The following is a 23,359-nucleotide window of genomic DNA, read 5'->3' on the forward strand; positions in this document are numbered from 1 at the left end:
TGCGTGAATAAAGAAACTATTAATAAGAAAACAGTTTCATGAATGAAATATTACTGAAAATGGGGTGCCTGAAATATGAAAGTGAACTATACTGAATATGACTTTGGGTCCAGCAGCTGTGACTGCCAGCAGCTCTCCAGGGTCATAGATAGAAATCTTTCACCACATCACCTACTATTTGTTATTTTTAAGTTAAGATGCTAGGGATCGAACCTGGGACTTTCTGTACGCAGAGCAGAGGCACTGCTACTGAACCATGGCTTTCAATGACTCCAATCTCCTTTTCCCCCCTTTAGTATAGCTGTGGGAGGGCTCAACAGTTGAGGGTAGTAACAGCGAGATGGATGGTTACCTCTTTCTATGTGGGCTATTGGTCTGGTCAGAGCGACGCCCTTCCCCAATTGTTTTCACACTGTGGGGGAAATATACAAGGGCTATTGGAAGCTAAGCAGGATCAGCCCTGGCTGGTGCTTAGATGGGAGATCAACAAGAAAATCCAGGGTCACTGCGCAGAGGAAGGCAATGGCAAACCACCTCTGTTAGTCTGTTGCCTTGAAAACTCTTCTGGGTTGCCATAGGTCAGGTGTGACTTGATGGCACCGCACACACACACGTATCCTTTTTCACTGCAAGAGAGAAAGCATTTGGTGAAGGTGATATTTAGTGGACAGCTGGCCCATGGTGAAAGAGCTGAGCATCCCTTCCTCCATGCTATTAAAATGAAATAGTTATTCCCGATGACGAGAGCTGATTCCACAATGCGACTGAGCAAGCACAGTGTGAATCAGGAAACCTTCTGTTCAAATTCTGCCCCTTACATGAAGGCGAAGCCCACTTTTTCAGCTTCAGCTGTACAATAGAGCTTTTCAAACTCATACTGGGAATCCACCAGGTGTACGTACCACAGCATATACTTCCCCATGATCACCTTAATACATGGGGCAGAGGTGTAGCTCCAAGGGGACAGGGGTGTGTGCGACGCACCGGGCGAGCGCCCCTGTGGGGGTGTGGTGAGGGTGTTCCGGGGGCGTAGCGTGGCGTTCTGGAAGCGTTTTGGGGGGCGGGGCGGAGGATGCACTAGTGCACCGGGCGCTTTTCCCCATTGCTATGCCTCTGACATGGGGTCACTGGATTGTGTGAACAGGGGCAGCATGTGCATTTAATCCGCATGTATATCTATTATCTATATCCTAGGAAATATTTCCTTCAAGTTATATCTGTATCTTATATAATTTTTTAAAAAATGAATAAATAAAATATTGGGGAAAAAAAGAATGACAAACTCTGAAAAATCAAGCCATGAGTTAGCACATACCAAAGCTGTTCACATATAGTAAATTTGTTGGATTGCTACTGTTCCCATAACATGTCCAATTTGAGGAACATGAGAAGCCTGCAGTCCTATTATTTGTGACTATACAGTTCACACTGACATCTCAAAAGATCTAGTGTGTGTGTGTGTGAGTGAAAACTCTGTCCCACCTTGCAAGACAGTTGTCGTAAGGATCACTAGACATTAATATTATAGACTAAGCATTTTCGACATTCCAGAACATGAGATAAGTGCTAAGAGTCGTTAAGATGAACCACCCATAAAAATGACAAACCTTTCCTACCTGGTTTTGACAAAGTTCAAAGTCATGAATGTCAAAAACTTAATTCCCAACTCAGATTTATAGAGTGATATAATGACTGATTTAGGGCTGGGAATTTTTTTGTTTGTTGCCTAGCTGTTTATTAAGTGGCTACTGAGCCTTGGGACTGAGCCTTGTAGGAGTATTCCCACATTCCTTTTTCTCATGCCACAGCGTGGCTTGGCACAGCATGTTCTGGGCCCTCCTGGTTGCGTTGACAAGTGTATAATTTTGAACATCCTTTTTTTTTAAAGTAACAATCAGGATCACCCTATACCAGTGGTGGCGAACCTTTGGCACTCCAGATGTTATGAACTACAATTCCCATCAGCCCCTGCCAGCATGGCCAATTGGCCATGCTGGCTGGGGCTGATGGGAATTGTAGTCCATAACATCTGGAGTGCCAAAGGTTCGCCACCACGGGCCTATACCCTTTTCAACAAAAAGAACTAAATTGAATTGTAACTTCATCCGCCATGTCCTGGACTGTCTGTTTTAGAATGCTCTGCTTGAGACCTAATGACTACCGAGTTTTGTCCCCAAGGTATTAGAACCCCTAGCGGAGCACTCTAGAACAAAGACACATGGTGGATGAAGTTACAATTCTGCTTAGTTCTTTTTGTTGAAAAGGGTATAGCTGCATTGTCCAGCAGTTCGCAATAATTATGCGTTTTGTACAGGAAAAGATCCCTCAAAATGGAAATAGGATTTATTTATAGCACCGATTCTCATGCCAAAGGTCACTGTCCGCCACCCCATCATTACCCATTGCCGAAAGCACTACCCTGTTTGATAAATCCTGCAATAGTTTATCCTGCTGTCACCTGTTCTCCATTGATTTATAAGTTTGTACTTTTGTTGAAAGACAGATCAGGAAGGCAGTTATTGGAGACAAGAATGCAGACAATTTTCTGAAAGACTGGAAATCTTTTGTGAACTACTTATTGAAAACACATTTAAACAGAGAAACAATGGCACAATTCGAAACTTAAATGAAAACAGCATATTGGATTAAAACAACTTCATAAGAAGGAATAAAAATGAAAAATGTAAATATTAATTATAAGCACAGAGTTAGAATTATGCTTGGATCCTTAGTGAGGTAGCTGGAAGTCACCATATATATGTGTTTGTGTGTGTGTGTGTGTGTGTGTGTGTGTGTGTGTGTGTGTGTGTGTGAGAGAGAGAGAGAGAGAGAGAGAGAGAGAGAGAGAGTGAGTGTGTGTAGGTGTTTTTCTTCTTTTCATTTAGTATTGCTATTATGGGGCGGGAAGGGAACTGGATCGGGATTTTTTTTTAATCTTTCTATGTATGTGTTATTCAGATGTGTAAAATACGTAAAAATTCTCAAACAGGAAAGGTAGATCAGGAAAATGTAATTCTCCGATTCGGAGGCATAGCTGCAATGGGGACATCTGGGCCGGCTTGCCCCGGGCGCCACCATTGCAGTCACATGGCAGGGCAGGGCCAGGGGCATGGCATGGTGGGGGGTGGCGGGGGCGTGGTGGGAAGGGGCACACGGGCAGTTCATGCCCCGGGCACAGTTTCCCCTCCCTTCATCACTGCTTCGATTCCATACTGTCATAGTTCAGAAGAAATCTCAGCTCCTGCAAGGTATGAAACCAAAGCCTGCACACTACATAACGCCCTAATGTTTATCTGTATGCCATCATGATGGCAGGTATAGATAGCACGCAAGAGCCATCAAGTCACAACCAACCTAGGATGACCCCGGCAAGAGACTTTCAAGGCAGGTGAGAAACAGAGGTGGTTTGCCCTTGTTATCTTCTATAGAGCCTTCCTTGGCGGTCTCCTCTCCAAGGACCAACTCTGGTCAGCCTCCTGAGATTTGATGAGATCCGGTTTTACCATGCCACCTCCCCCCCTCTCCCCCCAGGCATGCAGACCCAGAGGCAAAATTCTTAGAGATTTAACTTTTGAAGGTGCTGTAGAAGGATATGAATCTTGAAGAAGAGCAACAATAGGGAATCATACCAACAAAATTTAATAATCCCCCAAACCAATAAATGGGACAAAATTAGAATAGGGCTTCATCAAGAAAAAGAGTCAGGATATACAGTTGGAGCATATGACCTCTAAGCCTTACTTCTGTTTGTCTTTGTTGCCTTGTTGTGAAGACAATCCTCTGTCACCATGACTGTGCTTTGAGATTGAGAACTGGCCCTTGGAACACTATGCATGGAGAAGCAAAACTTAGGGGTCTAAGTGGGGAAAGATTTGAGAGTGGAGCCGGGGAGGGGAGAGTGAAGAAGAAGAAGAAGAAGAAGAAGAAGAAGAAGAAGAAGAAGAAGAAGAAGAAGAAGAAGAAGAAGAAGAAGAAGAAGAAGAAGAAGAAGAAGAAGAAGAAGAAGAAGAAGAAGAAGAAGAGGACGAGGAGGACGAGGACGAGGAGGACGAGGAGGACGAGGAGGATCAGGAGGAAGAGTAGTAGTAGTAGTAGTAGTAGTAGTAGTAGTAGTAGTAGTAGTAGTTTGGATTTATATCCCACCTTTCTCTCCTGTAAGAAGACTCAAGGTGGCTTACAAGCTCCTTTCCCTTCCTCTCCCCACATTACAACAGACACCTTGTGAGGTAAGTGGGGCTGAGAGAGTTCTGAGAGATCTGTGACTAGTCCAAGGACACCCAACAGGAATGTAGGAGTGCGGAAACACATCTGGTTCACCAGATAAGCCTATGCCACTCAGGTGTAGGAGTGGGGAATCAAACCCAGTTCTCCAGATTATAATCCACCTGCTCTTAACCACTACACCCGCTGGCTCTTAGAGAGGGGAAGGACATAAGAACATAAGAAAGAGCCTGCTGGATCAGACCAGAGTCCATCTAGTCCAGCATTGTGCTACTCGCAGTGGCCCACCATATGCCTTTGGGAGCTCAGCAGGGTATGATATGGTGGCCAACCTTTGGCACTCCAGATGTTATGGACTACAATTTCCAACAGCCCCTGCCAGCATGGCCAATTGGCCATGTTGTCAGGGGCTGATGGGAATTGTAGTCCATAACATCTGGAGTGCCAAAGGTTCGCCACCACGGAAAAAGCTGCTATTTTCTGCAAGGAAACTAATCTCCATTGTCTAGAGGTCAGTTGTAATTCTGAGAGATCTCCTAGAAATTGGCAACGCTAGTCAAGCCATGGAAGATGGAACTGCCTTTGGGCACCAGGCACCATTTTGCTCATCCCATATTCTGCTTGTGATGTCTAAGACTTCTGTTTCTGGCTTGTGAGAGAAGCTTGGGAACTTATAAGGACTAGGGATTACTGGAAGTTTGTTTATGAAAATGATCCAAGATGTGTTCGTTATTTCAAACAAATATGTAAAATTCTACTCCATCCATTACTGCGTGTAGGTTTGTAAGCTGTGATTCAGCCAGGCAAAGCAGTCATGGAGATCACAGAGTGCTTGAGGCAAAAAGGTGAAATACAGGAGCTATGTTCTAATAAGTTAGTCTGGGGGCTAATCATATCTTTCCGCTGTTTGGCAGAAGGCCATGAGAAAAATCTGTTCAGTAATTAAAGGCTCTGGTGAGCTTACTTGCTTACAAAGGAGGCTGCCTGGGGTCTCTCTGCATGATTGACCGTTCGGGTCTTTCCCTAGTAGCTCTTTGTATGTAATTGTGCTGTGCCTCTGCACTGGTAAAGAAAAAAACCAAACTTGTCCAAAAAACCTTATCTTGTCCAACAGCAGTGCAGTATTTGTCAGGATGCCAGCTCACCTCCTCCTTGGTCAATGGAAGGCCTCTTACTCACCGGATGTGTAATCACATCTTTTTCTTACAAAGTAACATGTCAGGGCTCATACAGCAAAGATGTCACGGCCACAAATCATTTTCAGGTGTACTTGCCTTTGGTAACTCCTTGTTCTCACAGAGGAGATAAAACCTACGTCTGGGTTGAAGCGCTTTAGACTGCAAATGGGGAGCTCATATGATGGAATGATTTCTATTAAAAAATGGCCCATGAAATCCTGTTCTTGGGGATGGATGACCCCAGATCAGAGGTGGAAGGGAGGAACCAACAAAAGTCATGCACCCCTTGCACCCAAATCCTCGGCAGACTCCAAGCTTTAGTGACAAGGCCTCAATCTGCAAACTGTTTATTTATTCATTCATTTATACCCCACCTTTCTCCCCAGTTGGGATCCAAAGTGGTATATATCATTCCTCCATTTTATCCTCACATTTTATATTCTTGTGGGGTAGGTTAGACTGAGAGTATGTGACTAGCCCAAAGTCACCCAGTGAACTTCCACGGCACTAGTCAGGATTTGAACCTGGGTCTTCCAGATGCTAGTCCAACACTCCTAACCACTATACCACACTGCCCCTCCAAATAATTGTCTCTGGAACCAAATATTTATACTTGCCATTAATTACTACAGCACCTCCTTCCATGCTCACAAACATTAATGTGAATTAAAATCTTCACCTTACTCAGAAATAACATGGGGATCCAACAGACAAGATTTCTTTTCATTTTCATTTCAAATTATATTTATACCCCGCCCTATCCCTGAAGGGCTCAGGGTGGCTAATAACATAATAAACAAATACATCATAACAATATAATATTAATAGAATACATAGGTCTAAAATAGAACCAATTTCAGATGGTGACTTAACATTTCAACTAGCAATTATAAGAACAATGGCAGCAGCATTAACAACACATTAATATATCAGCCTAAATCCATGTAAGATCCAATACATTAATAATGAGTCAATACATGAAGATCATGTAACTTGGTCCATCCCTGCAAAGCAAAGTGCAGGCTTAGACAGTCTCAATTTACCTCATGGCTATCCGGAAAAGATATTTAACCCTTCAGCCTCAGCAGAGGAGCACTGTGTTTCCACAGACAATGTTCCCCTGTTGGGGGGGGGGGGGGTTAACCCCTCAAGCTTTTGAAAAGTTTTCATATTGTTCTGCAAATTTTTGGGATCCCCCAAGTTTGTAAAAAAGAAAATCTACCTTCTCTCTACCTGGACCCAGTTGGTAAATTGAAATATCTGCAGATGGTTCTACATTGCGAATTAGATATGTTGACGCATGCAATTCCTAAACTCTGAAACAAAGGCATCTTACTGTAAAAGTCTGTAACATAACAACAAAAACCAAAATGAGTACTACTACAAGTTTCTTTTCTGTTATTGTGTCTCAGAGAGTTGTTTCCCTTCATATAAAGTCAGATGGAGTCTTTTATTTTTTATTTTTTTAATTTATATCCTGCCCTATCCCCATAGGTCTCAGGATTGGACCAGGATCTGGGAGCAGTGGCGTAGCGCCCGGGGGACAGGCGGTGTCTTGCACCAGGCGTGCGCTGGTGCAGGGGCAGGGCGGGACAGACGGGGAGGGGCGCAGGGCGCACACATGCCCCAGGCTCAGTTCCCCCTCGCTACAGCTCTGTCTGGGAGACCCAAGTTTGAATCCCCAATCTGTCATGGACACTTACAGGGTGACCTTGGGCCAGTCACAGATTCTCAGCCTGACTTACCTCACAGTGTTTTTGTGAGGATAAAATGGAGAACAGGAGAATGGTGTAAGCCACTTTGGGTCCCTGCTGGGTGAAGTATAAATTGGTTAAATAAATAAACTTTTGAAAATTCCAGTTGTATGATCTGGTTTGACTTCCAGACTGAAGCCTTGTCACTAAATGAAGCAAATATAAAAATATAAATACATTGCTTCTCAGTGGAATGGTCACCTTTGCCTGGGATTGTTCAACTTCACACCACGAGTGTGTGTGGCGAGGTCTCACATGATTAAATGCTCCTTGAAACCAACAAATGTTCTATCCCTGGAAAGTTTTCTTTTAGTCAGGGTTCGTTCTTGACTAAAAACTTCTATCAGGAAGAAGTTTTCTTTTAGTCAGGGTTCGTTCCTGATACGGTAATTTCCTTTGTTCAAGAAATATGTATGGAGTGTTTCGCCATGTAAGCCCCCCGTTTGAAAAGGTGCAGTCTACCAAAGCTTACTGCTTCAATGAGAACGACTCCTGAGTCTATGCTTGTTCAGATGTCAAATTTTAAAGGTTGGAAGATGAGTTCCATTGTGTTTGGAGTTGACTTTAATGCATACAAATTCCGTGAGCATGGAATGCATTGTGCACAAAGCAAGTCTGTTACCAGCCCTGGTCGTACAGAAGTGAGGGGGAAGGAATATTTTACTTCTGAAATGACAAAATGTGGTTAGCAGTTTACCCTTCCAGTTTCTTGTAAGCTGTCTTGAAATGTGACAATCTTAGCCAAAAGGCTGAGAAGTGAGGCCGTTCTACAGACCTTAGCGGTAGTCTTGGGATGAAGATTGAGATAACATTCTAAGGATGAAGATAGAAGTAATATTTCATAGAGGTGACTTGACCAGGCCATACTGGTCTGCACCACAGTAGAAGAGCTATCTTCAATTCCAGGGGGTCCCCAACCTTTTTGAGCCTCTGGGGACAGTTGGGGTTCTGAAATGGTGTGGTGGGCACAGCAACAAGATGGCTGCCACAAAATGACTGCCACAGGAGGCACAGCTAAGCCACAAAATGACTGCCATTCCCAGTCATAAATAGGAGGAAGGGAGAACAATGTAAGCCACTTTGGGTGCACACTGGAGAGAAAGGCTATAAATGAAGTAAATAAATACTGTGGAACCCTTATGAACTGTGTCAAAACATGCAGTCATACCTCGGTTTTCGTAGCCTTCTGAAATCGATGGTTTCGGTTTTCGCCAATGGGATCCAGCCATTTGTTTCCTTCGGTTTTCATCAGTCACCTCAGATTTCGTCGTCAACTTTTGCGTAAGTTGCTACGCCGTATGCGTTGCGACTGCGCAAACGGCATAGCCTCGGTTTTCGTCGGTTTCGGTTTTCGCCGAGGTAATCGGACGGATTACCGACGAAAACTGAGGTATGACTGTATTGTTGGATAGGGTTCCCAGGTTCTCTGTATTGTTGGATAGGGTTCCCAGGTTCTCACTAGTCACTGGTGGGAATAGGGTTACCAGATCCCAGTTGGGAAACTCCTGGAGATTTAGGGGTGGAGCTCGGGGAGGACAGAGACCTCAGCGGGCTACAATGCCATAGAGTCCATTTTTCAAAGCAACCATTTTCTTTAGGGAAAACTGATCTCAGTAGTCTGGAGAGGATCTGTAATTCTGGGAGTCCCACCTGGATTCAGACATCTCTATTTTTAGACCAACCAGTAACTCTTCCTACCCAGTTGGCTTTGATGGAGTCACTAGGCCTTTGTTTCTTAATGGAGTTTAGGTGTCCTTTAGCTCCAGCCACCAGGCATGCTGGTCATGTGCTCCCCCCGTGGTGGTGGAATGTTGTTTACCACCCAGGTACCTCTTGGAAAGCTGCCCTTCCTTGGGTGTGAGGCCTGATTCAGAAAGGTGGCATGGGAAGGACCAGGAAGCAAAATTCTGTCTTGGATGTAGTTGGGTTGCAAAGGCGGCTTTGCCTCTTCACAATGGTGTTTTTCTTTACCAACTGAACGCAGAATCCTAAGCAAACATGAGTTTGCCGACGCCACCTATTAAGCTCATATCAAGTTTGTTACGTGGCTGCTGGCGAGGCGGCATTTGGGCTTAAAGAAAAGGCCTGATTATTGGCACCAAGTCCTGTCTCTTGTCCCTGTGCCAGGGCTCTGTACAAACAAGATGGTGCTAGAAGAGCTGTTTTGATTGAGGGTTGCCAGGTTTCCAGGTCTGGTCCAATGTCTGAAAGTTATCTTCCCAGGGTCTCTGAAGCAAAAAGTTAACATTTTAGGTTGGAGTGAGTGAGTTTAGCTCTTTCCACACAAGGATTTTTTCCTCCATGGAGAAGAGGAAGCTCCTGTAATTTAAGAGAAGCTTCCACACAACATTGTCTTAATTCTGAGGATGAAGAAAAGGCTAAAAGATTGTGCCCATGTAACGATGGCTCAGTTGAATCTCTGGCCCACCAATTACTTCACTGTCTCAGATTCAAGGAAATCAGATCCAAGGATGTGAATCTCACTCCTTTACATTTATCCGATCTCCCCGATTTATTTAGATTACACTACTTGTTGGACAACCCTGATCCTTCTCTCTGTATGATAGTGGCAGACTTTCTCCTGGAAATTACTAAATGCCAGTAGATTTCCTTCGTCCTAACATGTATATCCTGTATTGTATATGCTTTTAATCTGTTTTTATTATTGTTGTACTGCTGTCTATGCCAATAAAGGCTTGCTTCTTAAAAAATTCTGAGGATGGCTCATGGTGGTTCCAGGGCTTTAAAATGGGATCAACAATAAGTCTATAGTTCAAAGAGGGTGGCTGAGGGTGGAGCAACCATCTGGAAACTCCACCTGCTTTAGGAAATTCCTGGACATTTGGGTGCACTGCATGGGGAAGATGCAGTTTTGGTGGGGGAGATGGAATTCCATAGAGTTTGCTTTTCATTTTTCCCTGGAGAACTGTGCTCTGTAGACTTGAGAGGGTGTAATTCTAGGAGAACTCCAGGCCCCACCTGTAGGTTGGCAACCATAACTCAGAGCCACCATAGAGAGGGAGTGGAGGTTAGATTTGCTTTCAAAATGGCATGAGGCGACTTGGTGCTGAGCTCCATTTGTTTAGTTTTATATGACGCCCTTCCTGTCACAGGCTCAGGGTGGCTTACACAATTCAACAATAAATGCAATAAAATATATTAAAGCCTAACCTGGATCTTACGACAATTACACTGTCAAAAACAGGAGGGCAAAGCAGAAATAAACACAATAGAGAAGGAGGGAGGCCTATGATGGAAAAACCATAGTCACCTTGACCATACGCCCTTTAGTCCATTAAGCAAATTTCTCTGCTGAACAAGTAATGGTGAAACCTTGGCTCAACAGGGCCGGGAAATTGAGAGGAAAAAGGGGAGGGTCTAAGCCACAAAGGGGGCGGGTCCAATTCTGGTTTGGGAAATTCATGGAGATTTGAGGACAGAGCCTGGAGTGGCAGAATTTGGGAAGGGGAGGGAGCTCAGTCACAATGTGATTGCATACAGTCTACCACAGTGGTGGCACTCCAGATGTTATGGACTACAATTCCCATCAGCCCAATGGGCCATGCTGGCAGGGGCTGATGGGTATTGTAGTCCATAACATCTGGAGTGCCAAAGGTTTGCCACCACTGGTCTACCGTCTGAATTTGCCATTTCTTCCAGGGGAAACTGATCTCTGTACTCTCGGAGAACTCCATGCCAGGAGCTTGTCAGTCCTGGTCGGTATAGTGACTACACTGCTACCATACCTGTGATTGCGATCAATTGTATCAAAGTACAATTGCTTCCATTCCACCAGTATTTCTGAAACTAACAAGGAACAGTTCCTTGAAATAAGCTGATAAAGGCTAGGCTTCGGGAAAAGATCCCTGTTCTGAGCTACCATTGGAAAATGTAATTGGTTAGATAGGAAAGGAAATGTCATCCTGGGATTTTCTAGGTCTAAAATTGAGGAATGTGATATCGAGAAGTCTTTATTATACTTCCAGGGTAGCAGAAACTGGAGCAGTTCCCTTGGCCATCTGCTATGAAGGACTTTGGTGGATCTTATTCCTTTTACTATATTAGTTTGTTCTGGATAAATTTGTGCTTTGTTCACCTGAAACCCTCTGCACATGAACACATAAATTTGCCATAAATTTGCCCCTTTCGCACATGCAGAATAACGCACTTTCAATCCACTTTCACGACTGTTTGAAAGTGGATTTTACTATTCCGCACAGTAAAATCCAGCTGCAAAGTGCATTGAACATGGATTGAAAGTGCATTATTCTGCATGTGCGGAAGGGGCCAGGGTCAGACTCTTCTTCTATCAAGGTCAGAACTATCTACCGTTACTGGCAGCCGAATTCTAGAATCTCAGGTCTTTCACATCGGCTGCTAACTCCGCCCTTTAGCTGGATATGCCAGAGATCGAACTTGGGAACTTTCCGCATGCAAAGCAGATGCTCTGCCACAGGTCCATGGCCCCTCCCCACAGCTCCTGCATATTCTCTAATGACAACATCTTTCAGGGAGGGGCAAGGAGAAACAAAAACAAATTCTGCTAGACCTACATGTGAATTCCAATCGGTATTCTGCTTCCTGGAAATTTGCCTATGAGTAATGCGGTGGAAAGTCTGAGGGAGGAGAGGGGATCATAACTGAAATATGGAAAAATAGTTCAAGTTTAGTTTAAGATTTTGGTGCAAGTGCAGAAGTAAGTCGTTTATATTGGCAGTGTTTCCAGTATTGTACCAGTGCCAGTCGCATAGTCTGAAAGAATCTTAATTATGGTGGATTGTTTATTATATACCTTGACTTTTGATCAAGTGATCTTCAAGACAGCTTACAGTGCATTGAAGCAATAAACAAATGGCTTATGGTTGAGTGGGACTCTTGTCTTAGTGGTAGAGTGGTTAAGGGTAAAAAAAAAATCAAGTTCAGGTCCAGCCTAAATTTGTCTTGGGCTGTGCAATGCAAGGAGAGAGACTTCCAGCCTTCAATCTCAACTCAGTTTTGCTGTTCAAATCCCAACTCTCTGCTGCCATTAGCATTTTTAAAGGAGGTGTGTTTTTAAAACACATGCCTGTTCTCCTTTTAGTTTCTGATAGCGGAGTGAGAAAATCAGTTTCAAATGACATATCTAGAAGAGATTGATGAGTTAAACTCCCTTTTCCTTTTCTGCACTGTCCAGAGACTGCATACGCTTGCAATAAACATTTTATGGATAGAATCAGAACATCAGAAGAGCCCTGCCGGATCACAGCAGTGGTCCAACTCGTCCAGCCTTCTATCTCACATACTGGTCATCCAAAAGATTTGGAGAACCAAACAACAGGTCCAGATGCCTAGGCCTTCCTCTGATGCTGCCTCCTATAGCCTTTTCCAGCGAAAGATTAAAGTGCAGTCAGTTGTGGTGTGACAGAAGAGGAAACAGTCTGCTTCCGCATTAGAAAATAGTTCCGAATGATTATGAGAATTATCATTCATTTTTTAAGCACTGCCTTTGTCAAAACCATTTAGTCTTTGCATATTTAAACATGGCTCTGTCGGCAGGGGGGAGCAGGAACCTGCAAGGAGAGGAATCTTTAGGCTGCCTTGTGGGAGGCGACAGCGAACCTTGGCGGGCAGGGGCAGCAGGAACCTGTCGGAGGGAGAAATGTTTAAGCTGCCTCACTGATGAGGTAGTGGCGGCAGTGAAACTTGCGGGGGATCAAGAGGAGAGAGGGAGCATACAGGCGGTTGCAGATAGCCGAATTCACCCACAACCAGTCCCATGCCACAGCAGTGCTGAGTGACGCCCCACATGCAGTCCAGAGGTGGGATCCAGCAGGTTCTCACAGGTTCCCGAAAGTAGGTTACTAACTATTTGTGTGTGCTGAGAGGGGGTTACTAATTGGTGATTTTGCCATGTGATTTTTGCCTTAGTTACACCCCTCCTCTCAGCAGTAGCACGCAGAACTTGAAGCAGTCTAGCAGGAGGTGCACCGGCGTGCATGGCAGCCTGCGCCTGCGTGCATTCGTTTCCCGCTCAAGGACCGGCACAGTGGCTGCATCCTTGCCACAGCCCCGCCCTGGAATGCCCCGCCCTGGAATGCCCAGCCATGCCCCCATCGTGCCCCATCCAGCCCCATTGGCGCTATGCCACAGTTTGAATCCCACCACCATGGGAACCTGTTACTAAAATTTTTTGATCCCACCACTGATGCAGCCTCTTAAAAAGGAAGGAGGAACGGCAAAAGGCGAATGGAGGGCAGGGGTTAGCAGAACTAGGTAGGCACTAGGACCCACAACAAAGAAGGTCCAGCATGAGGCGGATGAATATAAAACTGTACTAGGGGCCACTGATGGACATCTCCTCCGTGAATCTAATTCCCTCTCAAACTGACAAACTGAAGGGAAACAAGACCCGACCTGTAAAACATGCTAGGAACCAAAAGGTTGAGAGAAAGGGGAATTTAAAAAAGAAATTACATGTTTTATTGCACAGTGCCAAATAACTGAAATTAAAAACAGGTCGGGTTAAAGCCCAAATTAAGTGTACACTCAATAGACATACTTCCAGTGTAGAAACACTTAAACAGTCAAGAGAAGTTACACATATACAATGCCAAAAAAGGCCTCACGCGTTTCGACCCCGGTAAGGGTCTTTTGTTGAGACAGGATATAGTTAATTCCTCTATGCTCATGGCCATTGCTATGCCCACTGGCAGTGAATTCTACAATTTAATTACTCATTTAGTAAAGAAGTATTTCCTTTTGTCCGCCCTAAATCAATTGTTCATCAGTTTCACTGGATGCCACTGAGTATTACGGAAGTAGGAGAAAAGTAGTATTACGAAAGTAGGAGAAAGAAGTATTTTCTCCACCCCATTAATAATTTTATAAATTTCTGTCATATCCCCACTTAACCTTTTTTTTTAAAAAAAATATCCAACAGTCTCAACCCATTCAGTCGTTCTTCATAGGAAACAAATTCAGAATCCAGCAGTATCATAAAGACCCACAACGTTTCCCATGGTATAAACTTTCATACATGAAAGCTTACTTTGACATACTTTATTATATCTGACAAAGTGACCTTACACTCATGAAAGCTTATACCATGGAAAACTTTGTTGGTGTTTAAGGTGCTAATGGGATGGAAATTTGTTCTATTACAACATACTAACCTGGCAACTCACCTGAAACTATCCTCATAAGGAAGATTCTCCTACCCGCTAATCTTCTTGGGTCTTTTCTGGACAAATCACTTAGAGCATTTTTGATCCCCACCCCCTTTGCCATGATGTTTGTCCACATCACTTCCTCCAAATGTTTCATGGTTGCCGCAAGGCTTAAAAAATATTTTTTTTGCTTATTCGCTGAAACAATGCTTTGTTGATTCATTGCTTCAATGCTCTGTAATCTGTTTAATCGATGCTTCGTTGATTCAACCAAAACAGCAAAAAAAAAATCCAAATAAACCACAAAATGATGAAAATAAAGAGGTGAGGGAGAAAGGAGTGAGGAGAGACACATGAAAAAAAATGTGCCGAGGGGAAAGTTGGACAACAGCACAGAAGTGTGGAAAACAGCCAGGCTCCTAGGCAGGACAGATGAAACATTTTAAACAGTGTGAGGCTCGGAAAACTGACTCGGAAATGTTTCAGCTAAAGAAATGCTGTAAAAGTGTTTCCAAAACAGTGGAGAAAAGGTGTTTTGGAAACGTTTCCAAAACACTTTGGAGGAAAAAATGACAATGTAGAACTCCATGTTTAATTTCCGGCCCGAAAGCATTGTAGATGGCATATGCAGAAAAAGCCTTGGTTGCCTTCTTCTTCTATGTTTTTTTCTTTCTTGTTCTGCTGTATCTTTTTGTAGTTATGGCGATCACAATATTCCAAATATGGGCATACCATATAGAGATCTCTACAGGAGGATTACAATATTGGTTGTGATATTTTTCAGTCTTTTTCCTAATAATCCCTTGCACGGAATTTGCCTTTTTCATTGCAGCTGACCTTTTCATTGTGGTGTCCACTACAACCCCAAGATCTCTTTGTGTCTGAGGGCGTTTCCCCACTCACCATGATCCCCGCTATGCCGCGCGCTGCTTTCAGCGCGCGGCATCCCTGGTGCGCGCCCGGGCGTCCCCACGACCCCGCGCTCTGCACGGGGTCATCAAAAGGCGCCGTTTACAAGAGCGCCAGGGATGCTGCGCGCTGAGGGGGCGTGACAGCGGCAGCGTTGGGGCGGCTGCGCTGTCGCCGCCCCTGTCGTGGGGAGTGCCGGGGGACCCTGCGCTACTTGAGGAGAGTAGTGCAGGGCTTAAGATAAGTGGGTAAAGGCCCTCAGTCTCAGCTAGTTCGGACCCAATCAGCATACATATTGTTAGGATTTTTCTTCTTCCAACGTGTATTGCCTTATACTCAACAACATGGGACTTCATTTGCAGCATTGTTTCTGATATCACCAGGTTAAGAACTCTCCCAAAGAAGAAACCCTGTGCATCGAAAAACATTTTGCTTATAGGGCAGCATTGGAGAACAGAGACGGGCTGCTTGAAACCGGCCTTTCACTTGATTTATGAAGAGCAGGTGCTTTCTGTATTCCACCCCCCACCCCCCCCTTCCTCTACTAACATGCAATGTTACTGTCAGCATCTTCAGGACTGGGAGGGATTTTTTTTCGCAAGGCTATGGGGCCGGGATGCCTGTTTTCCCTGCTTGCATGTAAAAAAAACCCCCTTTGTTAAATAATGAGGTAGCAATGCTGTCTGTAGGAGCCTCCCAGTTCCCATCCCTGCCTCCACCTGTTCTTCTGAGAGCTTGCAACTATGCTTGCCCATAACTCTGTATGCAGAAGATCCTAGATACAAACCCCAGCATCAGGTCTAGGGAAGACCTGGGGAGTCACTGCTAATCAAAGTGGGAGGTATTGTACTAGATAGACCACAGTCTCGTGCCAGTATAAATTGTTGACATCTTGGGAGGGGATGCAGCTCAGCGATAGAGCGTCTGCTTTGCTTGCAGAATTTCCTAGTTTCAGTTCTCAGCTTCTCCGGTTAAAGGATCTCAAGCGGATGTTTAAGAAAAAGGGCAATTCACACCTTACTAGGAGGGGCAGGAGAGCTAGCCAAATAGTCAGGGCAGATCCTTCCGCATCCTTTCCTCTTATCTGTTCTAAGGCTAACTTTTTGATCCCCAATTCCAAGGACTTCCTTTCTTTCTGCTACCTCAATCGTGGTTCTCCCTCACTGTCCTCCAAAGAGAGCTGGTGGTGGTGATGGCCACTAACCTGGATAGCTTTAAAAGGGGCTTGGACAGATTTATGGAGAAGTCGATTTATGGCTACCAGTCTTGATCCTCTTTGATCTGAGATTGCAAATGCCTTAACAGTCCAGGTGCTCGGGAGCAACAGCCGCAGAAGGCCATTGCTTTCACATCCTGCAGGTGAGTTCCCAAAGGCACCTGGTGGGCCACTGCGAGTAGCAGAGAGCTGGACTAGATGGACTCTGGTCTGATCCAGCTGGCTTGTTCTTATGTTCTTATGTTCTTAGAGCTACACGCACTGTTGGAATCTCTCTCCGACCGAGGCTCAGATAGATAGCTAGAGGACTTGTCTCTCCTTTCCTATCACACCATGGGTTTCTTTAACAACAAACAATACCAATTTCTTCCTTAAAGCCGCAAGCCTCAGGTTGACCTTATCCCAAAGTAGCCTCCTCCTGTCTACTAGGAAACAGCCGATCTGTGCTAACATCTATGGTTGCCAGTGCTGTGTAGGAAAATACCTGGAGATTTTGGGGGCTAGAGCCTCAAGAGGGCAGGGTTAGGGGTGGGGAGGGTCTTCAGTGGGGTATAACGCCACAGAAGAATCCACCTTCCAAAGTGGCCATTTTCTTCAGGTGAACTGATCTTTGTTGCCTGGAGATCACTTGTTGTCCCATGAGATCTCCAGCTACCACCTGGTTGTTGGCAACCCTACTAGCCTCCCCCCCCCCCAGTTCTTTTTTTAAAAGGTGCTGGTACTTATATATGAGGTGCACTGATTTCCATCAATTCCCCCCTCAGGACTTAGGGCCCAGCCCAGAAAATTCCCTGCTAACATGAGGTTCACCTCCCAGCATCTTACACAGCTGTGCTTGGGAAGGCCTTTGCTTGAGATTTGCCAGTAGCATTAATCAGTATAAGGCAGTTTTGTACACCCATGTGTGGATTAGAAGTGAATGGGCCAGGTTCTCAGACTGAAGAGGGCAGTTTGGTAGATGGCCGTCGCAAGAGGTGATTATGTGGTTGACAGGAGTCTCTCAAGCTCATTCAGTTGGGCCACTATGAATTGAAAGCTGATGGTAGGACTGTGATCTGAAAAATCCCTTGAAATTATTCCCCGCTTCTCCACATGAAGCCTGATGGGTGACCTTGGGCCAGTCACAGTTCTCTCAGAACTCTCTCAGCCCCATTTGCCTCACAAGGTGCCTGTTGTGTGTGTGTGTGGGGGGGAAGACAATTATAAGTAGTTTTGAGACTTTTTAAGGTAGAGAAGAGCAGTATATAAAAACCAACCCTTCTTCATTGCAAGCAGATGGTGTGCATGAAATCTAAGACTAACTGAGACCTACGGTAGCTATGAATGGCTTCTGGCAGAGCATGGAGAATGTCCCATGTTTTCGTGGCTTAGAATACATTTTTTGACAGACTGGATTCTTTCCCCCTTCCATCTTTTGAGGGGAAACTCTTGAAGGTAGAGGTCACAGACAACCTGGTTACTAAGATCATGTTTACATCCCATTGCAGGGATCAGAGCTGCTATGCAGAGGACAGTTTTGACCAGGAACCCAAACTGAAAAGCTACTGCAGTGGAGCTAGACCAGGGATAGGGAACCTGCGGCTCGAGAGCCGCATGCGGCTCTTCTGCCCTTGCACTGCGGCTCCACGAGCCAAGCCGCTGGCCCCATCCTTGCCCACCCTGCAGGCAGCAGGGCGGACGCACCAAATGCCCGCAGCCAGCTGGGTCGTGCCGCGGGCTTCCCCTCTCGCCTGCCCCATTGGAGCGGGGCGGGCACTTTCCCGGCGGCCGGCAAGGCCGAGCCGCTGGCCCCATCCTTGCCCGCCCTGCAGGCAGCAGGGCGGATGCATCCATGCACTTCTCAGAATGAGCGGAGTAAAAGGTAAAAAAACCCAATATATACAGTGTTATCTTTATTTTAAATGTCAAGTGTTTTCTTTTCCCATGGAAAACAGGTCCAAATGGCTCTTTGAGTGTTAAAGGTTCCCTACCCCTGAGCTAGACTGACCAGGCCTTTCTTCCTGCGTAACCATCAACTGATTCAGAAATCCAGACTAAGTTTGCTTAACATGCCATGTTTCGCACGTGCGTGTAATACTCCAACCACCAGGGTTGAAAAGGGATTTTTGATTGGCAGATGTCAGTTTGGTTGGAGTCTCACCTTTCCTCTCTAAGGCAGCCAAGGCTGGACCCATAGTGCCCCTAGTGGCGAGGAAGAGTCACTGCACATTGGAGAGATGCAGACACATTACCTGGTTGTTGTCTCAAGTGGGAGAGAGTTGCGCTAACTTAGGCTGATTCCGCATGGGCCAAAAACAGTGGTGTAAAAATGATGTGAAAATGTTGTAAAAAGGTTTATAATGGTGTAAAAGGGTTTATAATGTTTTCACACTGCTGTTTTTGGCCCATGCGGAATCAGCCACAGTAATCTCATGTACCACCTCAGTGGATAGGAAAAACTTGTGACAGCTGTCCCACTAAAGTTAGGCTCACCCAAGGGGCATTGGCCATGGTACAACTGTCCTTCACCCCCTTGTCCTATGGATACTGAGTCGTTCCCTCTTTAGAGCCAGCGTGGTGTAGTGGTTAAGAGCAGGTGGATTCTAATCTGGAAAACCAGGTTTGATTCCCCACTTCTCCACCTGAGTGGCAGAGGCTTATCTGGTGAACCAGATGTGTTTCCGCACTCCTACATTCCTGCTGGTGACCTTGGGCTCAACACAGTTCTCTCTGAACTCTCTCAGTCCCACTTACTTCACAAAGTGTCTCTTGTGGGGAAAGGAAGGGAAAGGAGTTTGTAGGCCACCTTGAGTCTCCTTACAGGAGGGAAAGGTGGAATATAAATCCAAACATTTCTTCTTCTACCACTCAAATTTATATTTCAGTTTCAGTAATTAAAAAAAATACGCATGAGATTTTCTCCCCATACCTCAAGTATCTGTCATTTGTCCTATGTTTATTTCTTCTTATATTTTTACCAAGCTTTTCAGCCCTGCTCTCTCTGCCACTGGTGCATTTACAGTGCAGCATTTAGAAATGTAAATATTGCTTATAATATCAGTGTTGCCTTTCTAACAGACATGAGGCATCTTGCAAGAGTTTAAACCAAATACAGCTTTAAAAAACACAGTTTGAAAATAATTATCACAGTGACTATTACAGAAAAACCTCAATTTGCTGATCCCTCGAGAATGATTTTATTAAAAGTTGTCCAAACAGCAAAGGAACAGAGCAGTTTTTAAACAAAAAAATGTTAAAGCACTAACTCTGAGCAGCATCTAACAAACCACAATTATTTCAGGAAGCCATCAAAGCAGAATCTCTAAACGTCAGCAAAAAACGTTTTTGAAATGAAAAATGTCTTCAGTAGCTGGCAAAGGACCATCATTTTACATGCCTCGCTTCCCAAGTGATCCCCGCACACAGCCCCGCCTTGCGCAGGGGACATACGACGGGGCGGTTTGCGAGCAGAGGGAGGGAGTGGATCTCTCACAAGCCGTGGCAAAGCCCGGGTATCTGTGCCGGCAGGTTTATCTGGACTCTCTGGCCCAGCCGCTTCCTTCAGAGACAGGAGCGTTCCGCAGCCGGCAGCTCAAGATGCAAAAGAGGCCGGGGAAGATTGTGAAGCAGAACACAAAACTGGAAAGGCGGGACCTCAGTCTGGGTGTATGCTGGGAATGGTTGCCAACTTCCAGCGGGATATGGCAGCAATATAAATCTGTAGCCAATGGTTTAAACCACAAACAATGTGGGTAATTTTATCCATCATGTATAATACACAATTTCATAAGCAATGTATTGTCGAAGGCTTTCATGGCTGGATTCAACTGGTAGTGATGGGTTAAGAACATAAGAACATAAGAACTAGCCTGCTGGATCAGACCAGAGTCCATCTAGTCCAGCACTCTGCTACTCGCAGTGGCCCACCAGGTGCCTTTGGGAGCTCACATGCAGGATGTGAAAGCAATGGCCTTCTGCTGCTGCTGCTGCTCCTGAGCACCTGGTCTGCTAAGGCATTTGCAATCTGAGATCGAGGAGGATCAAGATTGGTAGCCATAGATCGACTTCTCCTCCATAAATCTGGCCAAGCCCTTTCTAAAGCTATCCAGGTTAGTGGCCATCACCACCTCCTGTGGCAGCATATTCCAAACACCAATCACACGTTGTGTGAAGAAGTGTTTCCTTTTATTAGTCCTAATTCTTCCCCCCAGCATTTTCAATGAAAAATTTTTCAATGGGTTTTCCGGGCTGTGTGGCCGTGGTCTGGTAGATCTTGTTCCTCACATTTCGCCTGCATCTGTGGCTGGCATCTTCAGATATGTATCACAGAGGGAGGTCTGTTACACACTGTGTCCAGTGAGAAGATGGGCATGTGCTACCTGGGCATCAAGCCCCTGAGCGGATCGCGTTTTCAATCCGCCTCAGTGGGGAATCCTTCGTTGCGGCTGCATTTCTGGGAACAAGGATCGTTGTGGGGCAGAAGCTGCAGTGGGGAGGCTGAAACTGTGCTCAAAAGGTCCTGGTTTTTCCCAAACCGGTTAGTGTCTACATTCATTTTTCCGGTTGGGAATCGACCAACCTTCCAAAACCGATAAAGTTTTTAGGAATCCTATAGTATCATGATGATGCTAGGATGTCTCCTCCAGTGTTGCGACGTCAGACTGCTGTGTATTTACATGCCGCTGCTCCTGTCCCCCTGTCAGTTGCCAACGCTCGGGTGACCATCCTATCTAGCAGAAAGCTGCAGAATGAATTTGGTAAACAAGCAAAGAACAGATGGGAATCGCGTCCGTGCTTTTGCTTGACTCCTTCTCTTTCTGTCATTGTTCTGCAAGCAGGCTAGGATACGTCCATTGACTCAGACAAAAATATGTTCCCGCTGTGCTGCCTTTTATTAATTGCAGGCTTGCATTGTTGTATCGGTTTCCATTATTTTTATGCACTCGTTTGCAAGTTTTCAGCATGCACCACTTTGGGACTATGTGATGAAAAGTGGCTTATAATGTCCCTAAATAAATAGAATAAAATATTCAAGATGGAACAAAGGATAGCAAAGTCTGGAAGGGGACAATCATGTTTAAAAATTTACTACCTGTCATACATGGCTGAGGACATATTTGCACTGCAAACAGAAACTGACTTCTTTTCTCCCCAAGGTGCTCTGGAAACAGCACTCAATGAAAACTGTGCAACAAACGGAAAGTAAAAACATGGTTAGCTGTCTGTTGTATCCTAGGGATTACACAGGGTTTGACTATCCCTATTTACCGGGGACAGCCCCTATTTTTTGGGCATAGCCTGTATTGAATCACTGTTCCAAGTTTTGCCTTTGGGAGATGCCTTATTAAAATTGTTTTAGTGTGGGTTGCTAGCACCATCCTTTTTGATAGGATTGCTCTAGGATTGCCTGTCAACAGGAAATTTGTCCCCATCCTCTATCTCTCCCCCCCCCCCACGGTAGTTTAAGGGGCATAAGAAAAAATGGGGTAGCATTTATGGTGACACTCTAGGAATTTTTCCTAGTCTTGATAGTTTTTGCCATAGAGATTGGGGAAACTTCCTAGCACATTACCGGGAAGTGCCACAATTTCTACCCTGCCCAAGCACCAGCACCAAAATCTCTAAACATTTTCTGGTTCAGGGTTGGAAACCCTGTACAGGTCCTTTCCGAAGGAATCTAGAATTTAAATCTGTTGTTGGAGATATAGATGTGTCTTATCTGTACACTGTGCCGTTCACAGGTTGCCATTTCCTGTACTGTGCAGAGATAGATCTTGATATCATTTCTATATTTATCTGTTAAAAGTTTTACATCCTGCCTTTCCCACTTTCCACATTGGCTCAAGAGTAGTTTCTAAAAGCTAGCTAAGCAAGGTCTCCTCCTCCTCCTCCTCCTCCTCCACCTCCTCCTCCTCCTCCTCCTCCTCCTCCTCCTCCTTCTTCTTCTTCTTCTTCTTCTTCTTCTTCGCGTTGTTCCACTAATACTCTGATTTTTAAATGCCACTTCTCTCGATCAAGCGAAATGTCTTTTTGCAGGCATGCAACTTTCAGATTCACATTGATGGTATTTTGCAATCATTGCTTTGGCTGTCTGTGTGGCCGCCGACCAGTAACTTCAATGTGATAGGCAATGCTGGTGACAGTGTCTAGGGCTGCTTGTCAGACATGGCCAAACCAGTGCAGGCGACTCTCTTATTTTTGTTTCGATGGGCACGATGCCAAATTGTTTCGGACCATGTTGTTGGTGATGTGGTCGAGGAGGGATACACCCAGTGTCCAGTGAATCATGTGCGTTTCCATGATGTGGAGATGTCGCTCAGCTGCTTTCATTACGGGCTAAGCAAGGTCCAAAGACATTAAAACCCTAAAAACAATCTGATTATTTTTAATAAAATAATAAACCGGTAATCACCTCATGTGTTTCGCCTTCTTCTGTCTCCTCAGGTTCCCCAGCCAAGGTGCTGGAGCCCCGGCAAAAAGTGACCGCCGTGCTTGGCAAAGATGTCATGCTCCCTTGCTCCTACCAGGCCACGGCGGGTGAGAAGGTGTTCCAGGTGACGTGGCTGAAGCGTGGAGATGATGGGCAGACTGTGGAGCTAGCCGCTCTGAATTCAGAGCATGGGGAGTATATCCAGGAGGCCTACGCAGGACGAGTGTCGTGGCAGTCACAAGAGTCCCTGAAGAACGGCTCAATCGTGTTGAGGAATGCGGTTCAGGCCGATGAGGGAAACTACGAATGCCACCTCATCACCTTCCCACAGGGAAACTTTGAGTCCCACCTCACCCTCAAGGTCCTAGGTAATTGCCCTTTAAGTGAAGTCTAGCTCTCTGCAGTGAAATGCCTGGAGATTTTGGGGGTGGACCCTGGAGAGGGTTGGGTTTGGGGAGAGGAGGGTCTTCAGCAGGATACAAAGCCATAGACTCCGCCCTCCAAAGCAGCCATTTTCTCCAGGGGAC

At 45.3% G+C, this 23,359-nt stretch overlaps 1 protein-coding gene across 2 annotated transcripts in view; it reads left to right on the plus strand.

Moving 5' to 3' along the window:
* Positions 1-23,359, plus strand: part of NECTIN4 (nectin cell adhesion molecule 4) — a 137,554-nt gene that overhangs the window by 79,696 nt on the left and 34,499 nt on the right. Inside the window, exons 1-2 of one of the 2 annotated variants that reach the window (XM_048482848.1) lie at positions 20,662-20,668; positions 22,847-23,200. In XM_048482848.1, the coding sequence (XP_048338805.1) occupies positions 22,909-23,200 (292 nt within the window). In that variant the 5' untranslated portion in view covers positions 20,662-20,668; positions 22,847-22,908. Of the gene's footprint in view, positions 1-20,661; positions 20,669-22,846; positions 23,201-23,359 lie in introns of those variants that run through there. The other variant, XM_048482839.1, reaches the window with a different exon arrangement.

Source organism: Sphaerodactylus townsendi, linkage group LG01 (assembly GCF_021028975.2).
Source record: "Sphaerodactylus townsendi isolate TG3544 linkage group LG01, MPM_Stown_v2.3, whole genome shotgun sequence".
Taxonomy (NCBI): Eukaryota; Metazoa; Chordata; class Lepidosauria; order Squamata; family Sphaerodactylidae; genus Sphaerodactylus; species Sphaerodactylus townsendi.